The 20,113-nt window shown below is 40.1% G+C and overlaps 1 protein-coding gene across 8 annotated transcripts in view; it reads left to right on the forward strand.

The window, feature by feature from the left end:
* Nucleotides 1-416: 416 nt before the first annotated feature.
* Nucleotides 417-20,113, forward strand: part of GABRA1 (gamma-aminobutyric acid type A receptor subunit alpha1) — a 103,641-nt gene continuing 83,944 nt past the window's right edge. For 3 of the 8 annotated variants that reach the window (XM_039483589.1, XM_039483581.1, XM_039483591.1), the window contains exons 1-3: nucleotides 9,330-9,426; nucleotides 13,626-13,697; nucleotides 17,594-17,616. In XM_039483589.1, the coding sequence (XP_039339523.1) occupies nucleotides 17,614-17,616 (3 nt within the window). In that variant the 5' untranslated portion in view covers nucleotides 9,330-9,426; nucleotides 13,626-13,697; nucleotides 17,594-17,613. The other 5 variants (XM_039483582.1, XM_039483584.1, XM_039483587.1 and 2 more) reach the window with 5 other exon arrangements.

The raw sequence follows: 20,113 nt of genomic DNA on the forward strand, positions 1-20,113 counted from the left end.
CAATGTCCAAAGAAGGAATTATTATTTTTTCTTTAGAGGCAAATAAAGGAGTCTACTTGACAGGTATTTGTTTTAAACAAAGATGTTTAAACATGCCTCTTGTTTTTAGTAGTCAGAGACTGAGGTCAGTGTGTGGGGGTAGTTCAATCACCTCATCACCCATTCCAAGGCAGGGACTAATTCACACCCCTCTCATTGATAGGAAAGGGTTGTGTCATCACATCCTCAGACACTTATGATTAGAACTAGTCAAAAATTGGTGAAGTATTTCATTTTTTTAAAATCCATCAGCTGTACATGTGAATTCCATGGGTGTGTTGAAAAGATAGGCTCTTGGGATTCTTTTAGGGGAAGTTCTCTGAGTTCTACAGGAGGTCAGACTAGAAGGTCACAATGGTCCCTTCTGGCCTTGGAATCTATGAGTGTCCTCACTGGTGAGTTACATGAATCTGATCTCCCTTTTGAGCCAGTGTAGTTCTGTAGGCAAGGTTTTACCAAAATCATTTTCTCCACTGTAGTCTTTCCTTGTCCCAGCCCAAACCATTCCCACATCTCCTCCACTTGCTCACTCACCACTAGCAGTCTTCAAGTAGGGGGAACCCTCAAAACTTCAACCCTTCGGTATCTTTTTTTTCCTGGAGGCTTTTGAGGTGCTGGCTAGGAATTTCCCATCAATCTCTCTCTTTGGAAGGATCCATCAGTGTCTACCAGTCCTTTGAGGACTTCTGGGAGCTGCTAGATGTCTGTGCTAGAGCAACTGGGATAGATATTTGCAGCCAGGAGTGGTGGGAGGAACAGACTGTGATGCCCTCCTGAAGTCACGTGTGGTGATCGTGAACTGTCTACTCACCCTATGGGGCCTCATATAATTAGAGAGTGATTGTGTCCTGACTCAGCAGCCTCTCTGAAGGTACTCATTGCAGGGTGGGAGCTGTTCAGCAACCTTGACTGCAGGTAGAAGCGATGAGATCAGAGAGAGGATGCAGAAACTTCATCACAAGACCTGCTATTTTGGTTCAGCAGATGGATTTGATTTCAGATTTGAACTGGTAAACATCTGAACCATACAAAAATCAAATTTTGGTACTGTCTTGATCCAGTCTCCTCACCCCACCTATATTTATAATTTAGCAAGAATATTTCTATGTACTAAATCAGCATTACTCTGTGAAATATCTAAAAATATCATTGCTGGAGGAAGCCAGCCATTTGAACTATGTATATTTAGTCTTCTCCAGCTGCTGGAAATGCTGATAGGATTTGAATTTTGGTCTAGGCTGCAGATTTTTCTTAGCAACGGTTGCTATGCAAAATATTCGAAGAGCTTTTATTATTATAAATGATGCTGCATAGAGATTTAGAATATCTGATGCTTAAAGACCTCTGCTGTAAAGCACCACCGTTTTTTAAACTTTTTTAAACCAGTGGTCAAAATTGTCAGGTATATTAACAACAACTAACATGATCCTTTGCCCTTCCATTGTACTTTTTAGCAATAGGTTCTTACACCACTGTATATGTACTGAATAACTGAGGGTTAGAACTTGCCTAGCTTTGCACAAGAATGCAAGGGGAGAGACATGAAATGCACCTTCCCCTCTCCACTTTCACCAGTGGAGAGAGGTTAAGCTTAATCCTATTGGAGTGCAGAGGCATTGCTCCTGGTTAGTGTCCATGGCAGAACTAGCCTCTTGAAAGAGCATGGGGAAGATCAGAGCCACAATCTGGTTTTAAGTCTCATAGTACCACTAGGAGGTAGACATTTTTACATCCATTGTATGGATGGGTAAACCCAGGAACAGGAAGGTTAAATGACTGGTGCAAGAACCCATTAGATCCACTAGCAAAGCTAAGAATAGAACCCTGCATTCACGACTTCCAGACACTTGCTCTAACCCTCTCATAAAGAGCCACATCATAATTTTCTCTCCCTTCTCAGCACAACTCTGGAAAGGGCTGTGCTTCCATTGTCCCCTACCCTGCACCTGTGCAAATATCTCACCCCACAACCCATCCTGCTCTCCCAATGAGGGCTCTGTCATGAATCCTAAGACAATTGTGCTTCTACTAGCATTAACTTAGGTGCAGTTATCTGCTTATAGATCAGCTGCCTCTTCAAAGGCCTATAGCACACACTGCTCCTTAGCTTCTACCTTTCTGTTCATAAGTTTTCCTGGAGCTTGTGTAGAGGGGTTTCTGTGAATGTGAAGTGATTATGCTTTTTCAGCATCATGCCCCCACCCCGTTGGTTCTGCCTTGGTTTACCTTCTCTCCACTCATGCAGCAAAGGGAAGACAATGCCGCAATGACAGTAGAACAATCTGGTGGCAAAAGCCCCAGCAGATCTCATCTGAAGTGAGATAGCAGCAGAATAGTTAGCCAGCCAAAGAGTCTAATAGGCTGATGGTTAAAAGTGTTTTTTAATTCAATAGATCCCTATATTAGTAGCAATTTGACTGATTTATCTCAGTTTTCCACGTTGTCTATCACCGAAGTTAAGCACTGCAAAGCTACCTTAGGTCTACAGCATGAGGACCATAGTGGACCTTATGGAGTTCCCTTCTCCCTTCCATAGTTATATGGCTGGTAGCTGGTCACTGAAGTGGGTGAAATGCCAGTTTCTGTCACCACATTTTATCAGGCAAAATGGATATTTTGTTGTTGCAGATGTGAACAATGTTGTGAAACTTATAACTTTGCAACCTTGATACAATACCTTGAAAAATGTAGAGTAAAATTAAAATAATAGCAATGAACTCCTACTGCTGCTATTACTCTGTATAAAGAAGGTTGAAAGACAGCTCAGAGGGCAGACTTCACTTCTCACTATATTCTGCAGCAGAAAAGTAAAAGTAATTAGAACAACTTATGGGTATGAGACATAGCACAAAGGGAAGTTATTAGAGATGGGCTGATCTGGATCCAGTTTAGAGTAGATTTCATGGTTTGGGTTTTGTCATTAAATCAGGGTAAAAGGTTTATGGTTGGCTGTAGACCCAACAGCTCTAAAATTTTGTCTTCTACCCCAAAAATCTCATGAGATCAAGATCAGCTGTTCTCCTGAAAGGTTGCTGCATTTAATGTGGAACCCGAAAATAGGTTCCTGTAGGGATAGAATTAGCCCTGTGGGTCTAAGTCTTCATATCTGTCCATCCTTTCCTCAGTTCAAGCTTCTAAAGTGATGTGTGGTAAACAGAACGTTACGTCCTTCTGTGGAAAGTGTATAAAACATTTGGTATGTCAAGCAATTCCAGTGAATTTATCATTTTGCTATTTTTGTGGAAAGAAGAAAAATAAAATCTTCAGGAAGTGTATTATTTTTTTGCCATTAGGGGAGAAAAAGCCAAACGGATTTTTGGAGGATTTTAATTGTGGGAGGGAAAGGAAATGCTGAACTCATGTATCATAGAAACAGATGTGAAAACCAAAGGCCAGTAGGTAAATTCTACTTGTTGACACAGGGGTTGGCTAGTTTCATGTAACCCTTATGATTACCAGCTGGACATCTTACTCTTGCTAATGCTGCAGTCCTCGGTCAAAAGCTCTCATTAATTTCCAGAGGATGTATGCCTTTGTCAGTTCAGAGTATTGCCCTGATTATGGGGAAATCTTGAAGGAGAAAAGACCAACCACGGGAAGGAAGTTGAAAAGCTGGCTAGGAGGTGAAAAGAATCACAAGTCCGGGTGGGTGGATAACAAAGCTAAAAAGAGGCTGAAATATCAAGGGCCAAATTTTGCACTAGATTACACCTGTGCAATCCTATTGACTTTACTGATATAGACTAGTTATAGCAGAATTTGTCCTTCAGTATCCACATGCCTTTCTGAAATTGGTCACTTTTGAAGATGTTGGCCTAGCTAGTTAGTTTCTCACTGTCCAAGTTAAGAACTGCATGTTTCTATTTATAGGAAATTTATTTTTAAAATGTGTGATGCATGTGTTTTCTTTCCATGTAAATGCCATTGTACAGTAAACTGCCCTTATTTCTGTTTATTTTTACAGTGAGCTGTGAGTATAAGAGGTTCCAAAAGCTCCGTTAGCAGGAAAACTGTGCAGTTGGAGTATGCTAAGACTCCCACTGCACAGTTACAGACTATTACAGGAATGTATCTGTAGAGCTCTTAGTAGTCAGCTCAAGTAGACATTAGAGACAGGAACACACAAAATCAACCTGTGTTGTCATGACTTAAAACTTGCTAGGGAAGTACCTGACTAGAACACTTTCCCAATCTTTCTGTCATTCAGTCACACATGACCTATAAAAGTGAACATGAAAAGAGAAGTTCTGCTTCAGGTACAAAGAGAAATAAGTGATAAAATCCCCCACAAACATACAATATAGGAAGAATTTAGCATTTTCTATAGCCGTAAACTTAACATTTTGAACCTGCTGGTTCTCAAGAGAAAAGTGGGATCTCCAAAATACTGCTTTGGCTCTTGTGAGGTATCTGCTCTGAATCATCATTATCAAGACATAGAAGGGTATCCGCTGGTATACATAAGCACAGCTCTATTGATTTCAGAGCTCTGCCAGTATAGACCAGCTGAGCATCTTGGACATTATACATTATTTTAAGCTTCCTGCGTGACTGTTGTGGGGCATGGGGGATGTTCAAAATCACGACCATGACCACCACAGGGAAAGAAAGATTTTGTTTAACTTTGCATGCATCAAGATATGTCTTTTTGCCAAGGTAGCTATCATTCCTACTTTTGAAAAATACATTTGAACATGAACTTTGCTCTAGCCACTCTTTAGAGAACCATTAGGAATGAACTAATTCACCGAACTGAATGACAAAAGACAAACACCGATAAAAACCAGTCTTGGGCAACAGCTTTTGATTCATTTTTTTTAGTTCCATCTCTAGTTCTAACATCTGTGGGCTTGGGCAAAAGACTGCTTTTTTTCTCATGAACCACCCTCTCAACGTTTGACTCACTTAACTCAGTGACCTCCATCACAGTGCAATCTGGAAATAAAACAAGTCTGCTCATTTTTATGAAAGCCACTAATGAGTGGTACATACAGTAGCTGTCCTCCCTATCATGTTTACACCTTTTAATTCAGTAGCTAGCTGAAGCACTTGTCTGTTCTTCTCTAAGGAAGGAAGCTCAGTGATAGCCATGCCCTTCTCCTGACCTGCCAGAAGAATGGAGTTTTATCATGTTCCGTGTGATAAGAATACTATTGCAATCACAGCTCCACTACTTGAGATGTAGGGATGATAGGTTCCCTTCTGGCACTTGTGCACCATTGTCACCTTCAGATCACAATCCTAGGCTTCTCTACATCTGAAGCTGGAAAAGAAAGTGAAGCAGATGGGAGTTATAAAGGAAACCCAGAACGATTGCTGTGGTAACATTTATTTTTAAACAGTGAGGATTGTTTGACAGCTTTCTTCATGCTCCCCTCTGCTTGCCACCTAATGTCAATGGAGGAGGTTTTCTTGTTCCATTCAATCATCTCTGCCACCATGCTGATAGCAGCCCTATCCATGAGACTATTTCAGCAACTTGTTTCTCTTTGCCTTAGAATTTTCTGGAAGCACATGGGTTACCTTTGTTAATAAGAACAAACATTCACAGGTATCTGCCCCTTAAGGGCTAAATTGTCATAGAGCTTCACAGTACATGGAGACAATGCAAGGAATCTTTCCTTAGACCTTGCATGGCATGTGCAAGTGGTGGTCAAAACTGCAGTCCTTGCATTGAAGGTTGTAGAGGGACTGTTCCTTTTTTTGCATCGCAGAGGTGCACGGTGCTTCATAAGAGATGGGGAGTGGTAACGAGGCAGCCTTCCCCCTTCAAACTAGTCCATGAGCTGGGCTAGCCACAGTGAGGGGAGAAGGAGGGAGCAAACTACACTATGTACTGGATGATGCAGCCAGCATAGTCCCCTTGTGCTTGGGGAAGAGATTGATGGGGTTCTACTAGCTGAAAGTATGGGTATGATTTGTTAATGACGTACTCTGTTTTCCGAGAGTATCTCTTCCTGACACAGTCCTAGATTACATTAGAGAGTCTCAAGACACAAAATTTGTATTTTAAATTAGAGTCTGAGTACCCACACAGTGGGGTGCCTTTGGATCTGAGATGTCAGGTCAGCCCACTATGAAGACGGGAGCCATTTGTAAAATTCAAAGCTGGAGCTGAGCCTGTGTGTTGCTGTAGGGGATTTTGTTGAGGTCTCTCTCTAGTATTTATTCTTCTCTTGTTATATTGTCTCTTACTGCTGCTGCCCCTTGAACAGATACATTCTTTAATCATTGTTTGGCCCTCTTTTGGCATGGTTTTTATTAATTAATTATTGGTGGAAGTCAGCACACACAGCTTTCCACATGAGATAAAGTTAGAAAAAAAAACCTGTTAGATTAGTTCAGTCCTAACGCTGAAAAATGAATAGATTCATCTCCTTTGCAGGGCTGCAGTTGGATAATTTTATCCTCATTAATATCATTTCTAGAAACACAAGATAAAGCAATAAAGGTCTGTGGCAGGGTCCCATTCCAGGGCACCCCTTGTGGCACAGCATGGCCCTGCCAGGTATCTCATCTTCAGTTCCCAATAGCTCATTCATAGCTCAGAGTACTTGAAGTACCATTTGGCTTCCTGCAGTTCAATGTATTAAGTCTTTAAGAAATACATTTACCCTTCAGCCTAAGTCCACCGTCACATCAGAACTTCAGGTTCCTGGCTGCCCCTCCAGTTACCTCTGAGCCAGAGAACTCTGCCAGTCCCATCACAACCCATGGCCTCTCAGAAGAGTCTTTTTCACAGACCGCCTCCTCCCCTGGTTCTTAACCAACCCCCTGGCTATGGGATTTCACCACTCTCCACTCCCATACTCCCACTCCACAGAAGCACTCTTCTCTCTCCCAGGGCCAGCTAACAGCTGAGTTCTATCCCGTTCAGGAGATAGCACCCTGATTAACACCCCAGCTTGTCTGCTGCTCCCTAAAATGCCCATTTCCTTAAAGGAGCCATGTCATGGAACAGACTGGGCGGGATCTGAGCCGCACTACATCTTAAAGGGGACAGTTCACATGGTTACATGGACATATGATCTCATGCTCCAGGACATAGAATGGTCACTTACAGAAACGAGGAACGGATTTTCCATCTCCCATGTACACAGTATACCACAACAAGCTAGATTTATGTTTATGTGTTTGTTGATTTTTCCTTTCTCTGATGCTCTAGGAATTAACCACTGACAGATATCAGATTAGATGGACAACTGCTATGAATTTTACGTTCTTTTTATGACTCTTTTTAAGGAATTTCTAGACTATAGAGCTTCAGTGATATGAGATCCATCCTTGATCTTTGTGAATGAGTTAGATGATTCTTATTTGTTCAAAGTGAATTACTAAAGTATCTCTGCCATTTTATTATACAGCCACAGCAACTCAAAACTAATACTGTACAATGGGAAGAATAATGACTGCGTTGCTATTTATTTATAGATTGCTGTGGGCTTTCTGTAGTGTGGGTTTTCTCCTGCAAACACAGGAATCCTAAGGTAAAAGACTCCCATTGACTTCCATAGGCTTTGGAGCTGGCTTATACACAAATGTGTTTTACTTCCTATTATTTATGTGCTTTTTAGAAAGGCCTAATTCATTTTGTAGAGACCATTTGTGAAAAACTATCTTTAGTGGCCTACATTACTGGTATTCATTCCAGTCACTGCTTGTTCTGAAATGAATTAACCTTCAAAATAAACGAGAGTCCAGTGTATAAGCTACTTTCTGCTGTGCCATTCTCTGTTACTATTTGTCATAGACAGATATTATAGTACAAACAATGTAATGGGATGACCATAATAGTGATTTTAAGGTGATCAGTTTTCTAATTTCTTTAGTATTAACTGCTAGTGCTCACAGATAAGGATTTAGGATTTTAAGCCCTCTGGTCATATTTTTCTTGAATGAGTCAAATCAAGTTTAATTGACACCCCCGTAACCCCACAACACCGTAAATACCCAAAGCCTACGTCCTGCTAAAGAGGTTGCAGCTGCTCCTAAACCTTAACCTCTCCTATGAGTCAGTCTCTGTGGGGGTGCCTCATAATGGTGCATGGTCATGAAGTCCATGGCCAGGCCAGATTCCCTCCAAGGTGTGCCCCACTTGCTCCCAATTTACAGCCAAGTTTCAGCCAAATGACTTATCAAGCCCAACTCTAACCAGCAGGGATTCATGCCCAGAAGCTGCAACAAATTCTGAATAACCCTGAATGATGGTACAATTCCAGTGACCATAGTAATCAATCAACAATAGCCATGAAACCTTTTATCAGCTGTCCTGTGTAGCAATGAAAAGCCCAACCCTATGGCACCAAGTATTAAGGCCTGGAAAATGCACCAGAGGAAATCAACATCCCACATTCAGATATTGCACCAACAGTGTGCTATGAGAGAAGAATTCCTTCAGGGAGGAATCCTGTGCTGTAGGGTAGGCTCAGTGCCAGATGAAAGAATTTTGGGGCCTTGTGCACTATGGAGATTGCACCCCAACCCCTGATGTTCCTTGCTTAGTAACTCGTTCACCCGCAGTTCCTTTTCTTTAAATAATTTTTGTTTGGAGGAGCATGTGTTTCCGACATGCAATTTCTTACTTAAAATTAATTGATCAATTTAACTATAGTGTGCATGTGTCTTGATTTTTTTTGTACATGCTACTGTCGGAGAAAAACTTAGTTCTTACTTTTTGGTTGGGTGCAGCAGAGTCAAATACTTTATTCTGTTTACCAGCTACAGCAGGGAGAGAGTGCACTAGGACATAGGGTCTCCCCTTCCTAGACAAGTCTCTCAACAGGTAAACAATTACAGCAAGCATTTATACTTTTGTTACAGACAATAATAAGCAACAGCTGCATTTTGTTTATACATAGGTCATCCTGATATTTTGTTTTTCTCAAGAGACTCCAGTCTACATTTTGTATTATCTACACATTATCTACACAAGGTCAAAACAACTTTTCACACAGTTCTTTTCCACTCGCCTCACACAATTCTCACTTCTACAAATCTCGCGTTATTAGGGTTACAGTTAGCCTAACTCTTGCTAGCGGAGACTGTCATGCATTAAGATCCCCTACAAATCCCTGTCAGTTCTTTCTTTACTTCCACATTACATACAGGTATTCAGGAGCTGCTATAGCCATAGGCAAACTAGGCAGCTGCCCAGGGAGGCAGATTTTGATGTTGATGACAGAGATTTTGCGTAGGGTGCCAAAACAGAATGACATTGTGACCTGCGTGCCAGGTCACAATGTCACTCACTCAGATTTGCCTGGTCATCCCTCCATTATGACAGAGGGTCAGCCAGGCCAAACCTGAATGGCACTATGACCTGACACCTGCCCCAGCCACGTCTACCATAACCACATGTATGTCCATCATTGATTTGGGCTTGCAGAGGTAAGTTTTGGGTTGGTTTTTTTTGGTGTGTGTGGTGTTTGTTGTTTTTATTTTTTCAGTAGTTGGAAGGACCTCTGAAATGGGAACCCCCTATGCAAATACCCCAAGTGCACACTCATTAATCCAGGCTTAGCCGGATACATGGAGATAGAACAAACTTGTATTTGCCCTTTATATTAACTATTGGCTTTGAGTGAAATTTTCAGAAGTGCCTGATAGGACAAGAACCTTTCTTTTCAGTGGGATTTGTGCTCCTAAATGTGTTAGGAACATCTGAAAATCTAGGCCTTAAAGTTTTAAAAATATTTTGCATAAATGTATTATGCATAAAAAAGTGCTGAACTTACAGCCAGGGAAAATGCAATTGCCTGTATCCGTGGAAGAGATATGCCAATGTCGATAGGACTTTCCACAAACAGATCCACAAATGCACCTCAGTCCTTCCTTGGGAACCATCTCTAGTGTTAAGGCCTGATCCTTCAACCGCTGAAGTTAATAGAAAGATTCCTACTGATTTCAAAGAGACTTTGATCGGGGGATTCCTAAATGTAATAATTGGAGATATACCAATCTCCTAGAACTGGAAGGGACCTTGAAAGGTCATCAAGTCCAGTCCCCTGCCTTCACTAGCAGGACCAACTACTGATTTTTACCCCAGATCCCTAAGTGGCCCCCTCAAGGATTGAACTCACAACCCTGGGTTTAACAGGCCAATGCTCAATCCACTGAGCTATCCCTTCCTAGGCCTCACTAATGAGATTACCAATAGGTTTGCCAGTTAATGAAGGATATGGTAGTAATTTTTTAAATAGGAAAGCTTATGTACTGGAACTAAGCTAATTCAGGATATTAGGGAGACAAGATGGGTGAGTTAAATGATATTACCTCACCCACTTTGTCTCTCTAATATCTTGGGACTAACACAGCTACCACTACACTGCATACAACTAAATCCAGATAAGTCAGTAGTACCAAATCATAACAACTCTTTATCACTACCTGGTCTAGATTTGAATCACTGCCCATCCATTATTCAGGTTTGTGGCTGCCAGTTGTGCCCAGAATGGGTGCTGCCCATGTCCTCTGCCATGAGCTGTGCAACAGGGCCAATCCCTCCATGACTGCCAAGGAAACTTGCCATCTTCATGGACATTGAGAGCCATGATAGATCAACATTTTGTTCTGCATCTGAAAGCCATGTAGCTGTTTAGGCTTTCTACTACTTTAGTGCTAGTGTTTCAGTAATAATGGAGATAGGTGAAAATTTCTTCCTATAAACTGTTTGTTCTCTAGTTCTTAGTGCCCAATAGCTTCCAGCCTGGGAAAATATTTTCACCTTTATATACCTTTCTGTGGTTTGTATTATTCTTTGCTAAGTATATTATGAAACTCTGTTTACCTCATTCTGCATCTCTGAGACTTTTTGTATGGTTTTTTCCATCTATCAGTTTTGCAAACAAATCACTGTCTGTCACTTGTACACTGTAATCTTTATTCCCCCTGAGTGTTTCTTTTAATGGTCTTAGAATATGTTCATGGTTACTGCTCCTACTTCTGCCTCCAGTAGTCAGTTACACACATAAATCACCCTAAACTCCCTCAACCCTGTTCTTTCTTTGCTTCTGTTTACATTCTGTTATTTTTGGAGTCTCTTATTTTCTTACCAAGTTTTGGGGCATCTATCTTTTATCCACTCTAAAGTATGGCATATTTCAAAATCATGATGCCTCAGTCTCCTTTTCTAATCTAAAACTTTTTTTGATTAATTTTACAGTTATCCCATAACACATGGCTTTGTCATATCAGTAACAGCACACAGCTATTGTTAACCAAATAAAAGATCAATATAAATATCAATATATTTATTAGAGATGCTCAGAACATTTCCATGAAATATTTGTTAGACACGTTTTTCTGAAGTTTTCCCATTATTTTTCCCTTGGTTTTTGACCATTTCTAATATTTATCTTGGAATCCAAGGACAGAAAGGCAGGCATAGAAACGAGGAATTGCAACACTCGTTTTGCCAAATTTTGTACCCACTCAAATGTCATGGATTTGAAAGCTCAGTTTGAATTAGCACAATAAGGTTCATTTTCTACTTATGGGAGAATGTAAAAAGAAGCACAAAGAGGGAGGAAAGAGACCCTATACCAGATGGAACTAAGGCTGTTTCCCATCTGTAAAATGGTGTTACAAGTTATATTATTTGTGATTTGAATAGTGTCAGTATGATATGTAGCCCCCTTTCTAAAGAACCAGGCTGTACATGAGTGAAATGTGAAGTTGCGGAACTATTAACTAAGGTTTGTAACCTGTCCTTTAAATCGGCATCGGTACCCAATGACTGGAAGTTAGCTAATGTAACGCCAATATTTAAAAAGGGCTCTAGGGGTGATCCCGGCAATTACAGACCGGTAAGTCTAATGTCGGTACCGGGCAAATTAGTTGAAACAATAGTAAAGAATAAAATTGTCAGACACATAGAAAAACATAAACTCTTGAGCAATAGTCAACGTGGTTTCTGTAAAGGGAAATCGTGTCTTACTAATCTATTAGAGTTCTTTGAAGGGGTCAACAAACATGTGGACAAGGGGGATCCGGTGGACATAGTGTACTTAGCTTTCCAGAAAGCCTTTGACAAGGTCCCTCACCAAAGGCTCTTATGTAAATTAAGCTGTCATGGGATAAAAGGGAAGGTCCTTTCATGGATTGAGAACTGGTTAAAGGACAGGGAACAAAGGGTAGGAATTAATGGTAAATTCTCAGAATGGAGAAGGGTAACTAGTGGTGTTCCCCAAGGGTCAGTCCTCGGACCAATCCTATTCAATTTATTCATAAATGATCTGGAGAGAGGGGTAAACAGTGAGGTGGCAAAGTTTGCAGATGATACTAAACTACTCAAGATAGTTAAGACCAAAGCAGATTGTGAAGAACTTCAAAAAGATCTCACAAAACTAAGTGATTGGGCAACAAAATGGCAAATGAAATTTAATGTGGATAAATATAAAGTAATGCACATTGGAAAAAATAACCCCAACTATACATACAACTTGATGGGGGCTAATTTAGCTACAACGAGTCAGGAAAAAGATCTTGGAGTCATTGTGGATAGTTCTCTGAAGATGTCCACGCAGTGTGCAGAGGTGGTCAAAAAAGCAAACAGGATGTTAGGAATCATTAAAAAGGGAAGACTGAGAATACATTATTGCCCTTATATAAATCCATGGTACGCCCACATCTCGAATACTGTGTACAGATGTGGTCTCCTCACCTCAAAAAAGATATTCATGCACTAGAAAAGGTTCAGAAAAGGGCAACTAAAATGATTAGGGGTTTAGAGAGGGTACCCTACGAGGAAAGATTAAAGAGGCTAGGACTCTTCAGCTTGGAAAAGAGAAGACGAAGGGGGGACATGATAGAGGTATATAAAATCATGAGTGATGTTGAGAAAGTGGATAAGGAAAAGTTATTTACTTATTCCCATAATACAAGAACTAGGGGTCACCAAATGAAATTAATAGGCAGCAGGTTTAAAACAAGTAAAAGGACGTTCTTCTTCACGCAGCGCACAGTCAACTTGTGGAACTCCTTACCTGAGGAGGTTGTGAAGGCTAGGACTATAACAATGTTTAAAAGGGGACTGGATAAATTCATGGTGGCTAAGTCCATAAATGGCTATTAGCCAGGATGGGTAAGAATGGTGTCCCTAGCCTCTGTTCGTCAGAGGATGGAGATGGATGGCAGGAGAGAGATCACTTGATCATTGCCTGTTAGGTTCACTCCCTCTGGGGCACCTGGCATTGGCCACTGTCGGTAGACAGATACTGGGCTAGATGGACCTTTGGTCTGACCCGGTACGGCCTTTCTTATATTCTTATGTTCTTATGAAAGTTATGATTATTCTTTGTTTGATTTATTAATCTAACATTTTTTTTCATTTCTTTCCCCACATAATAGAATATCTGTTGAGACTATATTGCAAAATATTTCCTCCCACTTCTCAAAGTGCAGGGGATAAAAATTGTATGGATCCCCATCTAGGAGACATCTCTGCACCAGCATTCATCCTCTTTCCCTGGAAAGTTGATTGGGGTGGTCTAAGAAATGCTTATCCTGTCCCCATCAAGATGACAGGGAATCTACAATAAAATTAAGTCTGACTGAGATAGTGTTTGCTTTTGTATTTAACTTTTCAGTAATGGAGTGAGATCAGCAGGAGGGTCTCTGGCAGGATATCTCCTTCACGGCTGCAAGGAGATCAGCAGGAGGTATTTTCACTCATCTGTGTCTTTCTGTGGTTTGTATTATTCTTTGCTAACTATATTATGAAACTCTGAGTACCTTGGTCTGCAGCTCAGATACCTTTGTGTGCTTTCGCCTGTCTAGGAATTTCACAAACAAAGCAGTCTATCACTTGTACACTGTAATCTTTGCTCCCTTCTAAGTGTTTCTTTTAATGTTCTTGTAATATGTTCATTGTTACAGCTTCTACTTCTGCCTCTGATAATTCCACACACATTAATCACCCTAAACTCCTGTTGCATTCACTCCTCAGTAGTGGAGTGAGATCAGCTGGAAAGTCTCTGGCAGCAGGTCTTCAGTGATGCAGTGGCAAGGAAGTCAGCGGGAGGTCCTGGGAGCATTGCTTTCATCGCTGCTTCTCTCTCCTTACTTTCCTTGGTGTGTTTACCAATGGGAAAGATTTTTCAGTAGTGACTCAGCTAACACTTTAGGTGGAAATACTGCAAGCTTGGAAGGATAACAGGGCATATAGAACATCAGAAAAAGTGAAGTGTATCAGACTCAAAATACAGTCCATAGAGAGAAATAAGGAGACAGAGTGGGAGAAACAGCACTAACAGGAGCAAGAGGAGCAGATATTTTTAACAGGTACTCAGAAGGTAGCCACAGAGAACTGGGAGTTGGATTAGGTCTCTCTTTCTCCCACTGGTATCAAAGAGGATTTCTGCATTTGCATTTGTATCTGATCCAGATTCTGCTTGACCAAACCTGATTCCATCTATGATTCTGTGACTATTGAGGGTTCCTTAAACTAGTACTTAAACTAAAATAAATACACTAGTCGGGGTAAAGGTCCCATTGTGTTTTGTGCTGGACAAACTATGGGAGACGGTCCCTGCCCCAAAGAGCTTACAATTGACATTGCATTAACAACATGGGTTTCCACCCATCTTCTTTTCTTTCTTTATAAAGGAAAGTCTAAAATCCCTGATTAAGCTACTTTAAGGACTTAAGGCAGCACTTGTGGCTTAAAATGTTTTAAGACCATCCTTAATAAATAATAAATCCTTAATGCAGCATATGAGATTAAACTACTCTTAATCCTTAGGACGAAACACTCAACCTTCATGCAAAGAATGATTAAACAGGGTGTCAGGGTTGCTGGGACAGGAAGAAATCCTACCCACAAACCTGGTGGCTTGGCACAGAGCAGCGTTTCAGCCACTCCACTATCTCTGTTATATCCCATTGGCTACAGGATTAGCTGGGATTTCTGCACACACCATAGGTAGAGTGACACTTTTTATCCCCTTCTTACAAGGTACCCCCACTATCTCCAGAGACAGAGCACTTCCATGTAAGAGTATTAGCCAATTTCCAGCCATTCATAACTATTAACACCCAATTACTTGTTAACCCTTGACCTAGGACATACTCCTCATTGAGTATTATTTATGTAATGAATTCCAGATTTCAGTGTTTAGCCATTTGGGGATTATCCATGCGAAAACAAACTATATATTGATTTTTTTTAAATGGGGAGAGTGTATTTTTTTCTAACCTCAGATTTCCAAAGTGGATTTTATTCATATTTACCAAATAAATTCACTTTTAGCCAGACACCAAGAATAGAAAATTTCAAAGATAACTGCTTAGGAAGTTATGAGAGTGTACAAACAGGGGATTATGATGGAAAATCTTTTGCAAATTATAGCATTTGCTACTGAGAAAGGACTATAATGCAGGAGAGAGACAAGGCAAGTGTTGTGTTGTGTTATCCAACCTGCTGTCTCTCTCTTTCTCTCTACGATAGGTAAAAAATAAAAGTGAATTAAATCCATCCTTTGTGATAGGCATACAACTTAAAAATGAGAAATATTTGTTATCTGTCGCAAGGTTACTTTCTTATGTGCTATTGTATCGTAAAATAATAATGAAAAGATTTCATTATAGATGGAAAGTTAAAATTAAATTATGATCAATCATAAACAATACATGCTCTTATTAGGACTTTTCATTTCAATTACTCATAAGAGTACTCAACAATAGGATACACTGGGATGTGTGTGTTTCTTAAGAGACTTCATGTCTGCTAACAGCAACTTGGGACACAATAGCAGAGATGCTGCAGCAGAATAATGGCTTGATCCTTCTAAGTTCTGAGTAGCTTGGCCCCAATTCAGAAAAGCATGTAAGCACATGCTTTAAGTGTCCTGCTGGATAGGGGGCAGAATGATCAACATCTTGCAGGAGCAAACCCATAATCCTGAAAAATTTGAGTGATGTAAACAAAAGCTACAAAAACTGCCAGTATAGAACCTCCAACAGTGATTAATTTCCCCCTTTTCTCCTAAATTATTGTAGTGGGTCCCAATCAATGGAAGTTTTACCTGGGAAATTCTAGAGCTGATGATAGTGATAGATTAATGAATTCTGGTACCATGTGCACTATGCACATTGGGTCCCCATCACTTTCCTTGTTCAGTTTTGGTACTTTGCTAAGTAACTCTTAAAAGTCTAGTAGACTGTATTTGGAAGTGCATAATAAATAACATTACTGGCTTTCAATACAAAGTTATTAGAGATAAGATGGGTCTTAAATTCCAAATTCCATTAACTTTTCTCTCAGGTAGGCTCCACACAAAAAAAATAGCAATAAAGCAACTGGAATTGCATTGTTATTCTTTTTTTCAGAGGGACGATGTGGGGAATGCTCCTAATTTTTTTCTCTTTATCTCTTTGTCCACCTTTCCTTTGTCTTATGGATTTTATGTCAGTTTCAATAGTCCCGCTCTCTCTACATTTTCTGGTGCACCTTGTGATACATCGTGTTCATTTAAGTTGTGCATGCTTAACACCCTTTAGAAAATTTAGTGAGGAGAAAAAAGAATTCATGACATATTATTTCACATTGATGGATGCAAATAGATCAATTATTAGAAACATGTTCTGGGCAAATGCAGTACAATCTTGGTTATCAGTGCCTCAGTTATCGATCTTACCAATAGCAGACCCATGTCCAGTGGTGCTGGCACAGTTTTTATATTGGGGGGTGCTGAGAGTCATTGGTTCAAACTGTAAACCCTGTATATGATGGAAAACACTTCAAGCCAGAGGGTGCTGCTGCACCCCCACCACCCTAGTGCCAGCACCTCTGCCCATGTCCTCTAATGTTTTCCTAATCCCTTTAGCAAACATTTTAAATGTTCTCTATGATGGTTGGCAAACTGAGGCTGTACAGTACAGATTTTGCTCATGCTCTGAAATTGAAAGGGAAAGTTGATGGTGGGGGAGGGGAGATACTTGGCACACAATCCAGAGATAGAGCTACAGTAAAAAAAATTCCTCTGCAAAATAGATGTAATGGAGTTGTGCGAACCATCTTCTTTAGGTTAATCTATTTGTCTCTCTAAAAAAAAAATACCAGTTCACATTTTCCATTGGACCATACGCACTAACAATTGCCTGTAGTTTTACTGTCCTAAAGCCTTAACAGCCAACAAAATTATATTTTAGTGACAAGCACAGCATAACCTTCAGCAGCAAACCTCTTTCAGAAAGAACTCATGTGCCCTGACTGCCAAGTGAATTTAAATATGTTTCCAACGGCATGAAGAAATGGAGTTTCTATGCACCAGCGTGAGCAATCTCTAACTGCAAGAGTATATTCTCTAAAACAACTGCTTTTCTGTTTTACACATACCACCCATACACACCATAATGTGCTGGAGGGCTCCCACAGCAGCTTCCAGGAACCTCTTCTAAAAATACCATCACCAAATGGACGGGCGGGGAGGGAGCTGGTTTCCCTTTCTCTGATGGAGTTTACCCCTCTCTAGATACTGCTTAATCATCCTGCAAAGATGACTTTTCCCTGAGGTTTATGAAAAGAATTCTGAAAAGAAAAATCTTTTGCTTTCAGAATGTATCAGACTGCACCAAATGGTAGGTATTTTCAAAATATATGTTCCCAGAGGAGAATACCCTTACTACAAGATCTTCACCCTCCCTCTATTTCAAACTACACTGTCTGAACTTTTGGCTATTAATCTCACACGCTCAGCATATGTTCATGTGAAAGCATAAACATTTCCAGCAAGTGCGCTCTCTGTAAGTTTATTTGGTAAGTAGCCTTACCGCCTTCCTTGGGTATGGTTATAGAAAAGCGTCTTCCCTTTTATTTTTTTTCTTAAAATGGGAAAACAAATGAATAAATTCCTCATTGCTTATCTCTTTGTGGGCATGATCCAAAGCCCACTGAAATCACTGAGAGTTTTTCCATTGACTTCAGTGAGTTTTAGATCAGGTCCTGTGAGCATGTGACTCCTCCAGTATGGATGATAGATGCTATTACAAGCTAAAGGGGATGTTTTTGTGGGTGCTGCTAGGTAAAATACTGGCAGTGCATCACTACACACATATTGCAGCCATGCTTAAAATGGGCTTACAATGGATATAGCAGAGAAATAAAGGTTGTGGGCAGAGATGCTGTTGTATCCAAAAGGCATTAGGGAAGATATCAGTGATATGGCAATCACAAATGATGTTGCAGAAAGGTGTTCATTTTACTTCAATTGGAGCTTAACATTTTACACAGAAAAAAATAACAGGGCTGTGTTGTTTATTTTTTGCCAAGCTAATTAGTAATTTTAAAACATCCAACATTTAGCCAATCCTCTCCAGGTTTCTCAATAAACTATACTTTCTGAAAAAGTGCATAATCGCAATTCACTATGTGGTGCATTCTAAGCTTATTACAATTATAGGGACAGATCCTGCCACCCTTACTAGTAGCACCTTTCCCCACATGTAATCCCACTGAAATCAATAGAACTACTGGTAGAATACTTATTGTGTTTAAAAGTGGCAAAATTTGGTCTCCAGTTAAAGTAGTCTTGAATTATTATCATATCTGTATCACAATTTGCTTTGAATTAATGAAAGGTATAAAAATGAAATTAACATATACATATATTTCCTACTGTGCTGCAAGCGTACATATGCTTGAGGGTTGTCATACATATCCTGGACTGGAGTTTTCTGAATATCATTTCTTTTATGTACCGTCAGGGTAGGGTAGAATCTGTGGTTTGATTTAATGACAAGACTGAATTTTATCTACTAAAATTACATCACAGGAGAAATAACCATTTTTCATTCTATTATACAGTATAGATTATATACTTTGTTAGCTATTAACTGCAATCTGAATTATTCAGAATTCTTTACACAGCACCCTATGCATTTTATATTTGTCATTTGTCATTCCCACTATACAAAGCATCAAACCAATACAAAATAGAAACAGAAACAAAAGCAAAAATGAAAACAAGTAAGCAGAGAGCTTACTGATTGTCTCAAAGTAGGACCCCAGTTTGGGAAGAATTTAGCCATATGCTTAATTTAAAACAAGTGATTAGTTCCATTGTCTTCAGTGGGACTATTCACATGCTTAAAATTAAGCACATGATAACCCCTCCCCCCAAATTCAAAACAAAACACTACAGTGTACTCCTCATTTTCCTCCTTGGGGGGAGGATGAGAGAACAAATCACCTGCCTCCTACTTACCAATGATTTTAGCTTCCATTGCCCACATGTTACATTTTCAAACAAGGAACTCTGTGCTTTCTCACATGCTCCCCCTCATGCATGGGTGGTACTGCCCACCAACATCTGCCAAGCCACTTCACTGTTCTCCTTCAAATCCCTCCTTTGCTGTGATGCCTTCAAAAAAAAAACTTGACAATGGTGAGGCTGTTATCATTTTGGGACCACAGCCTATCATGCTGACCAATAGTCTTATTATTATCTTGTATGCCCTCATCAGTTAGTTCTTCTGTATTCATCTACTCTCTCTTGTCTTATACTTAGATTGTAAGCTCTTTGGGGAAGGACCTCTCTTTTTGTTCTGTGTTTGTGCATCTCCTAGCACAACAGGGTCCTAGTCCATGACTGAAGATCCTAGGTCTGTGGTGGACAACCTGCAGCCCATGGGCCACATGCGGTCCATCAGGGTAATCCACTGGCGGTCTGCCAGATCGTTTATTTATATTTGCACCACCGCTCGCAGCTCCCAGTGGCCCACAGACTGCAGGTTGCTCACCACTGTCCTAGGTGCTACAGTAATACAATTAAATAAATTAATTAAATTAAATAATGTTAATCATGTTGCTTAATGCATTACTGGGATGTGTTACGATACTATGGTAATGAGTATAAGTATAAGAAGCTATCTCGAATGGATTAGATTAGAATAGAATAGACTGAGGTCCTAGTTTGGTAGCATATGGAAGAATATTAGGACACAATTATATGCTTAATGAAGTCTACCTTTTAAAACACTGACTGGATTTTTAAAAGTCTAATAGATATCGAAAAAAATTGGCAGCCCTCCAAGCTTCAAATCTACTGCCAGTGCAGCAAATGAAACAGAAAGCAGA

Source organism: Mauremys reevesii, linkage group 8 (genome assembly GCF_016161935.1).
Source record: "Mauremys reevesii isolate NIE-2019 linkage group 8, ASM1616193v1, whole genome shotgun sequence".
Classification (NCBI taxonomy): domain Eukaryota; kingdom Metazoa; phylum Chordata; order Testudines; family Geoemydidae; genus Mauremys; species Mauremys reevesii.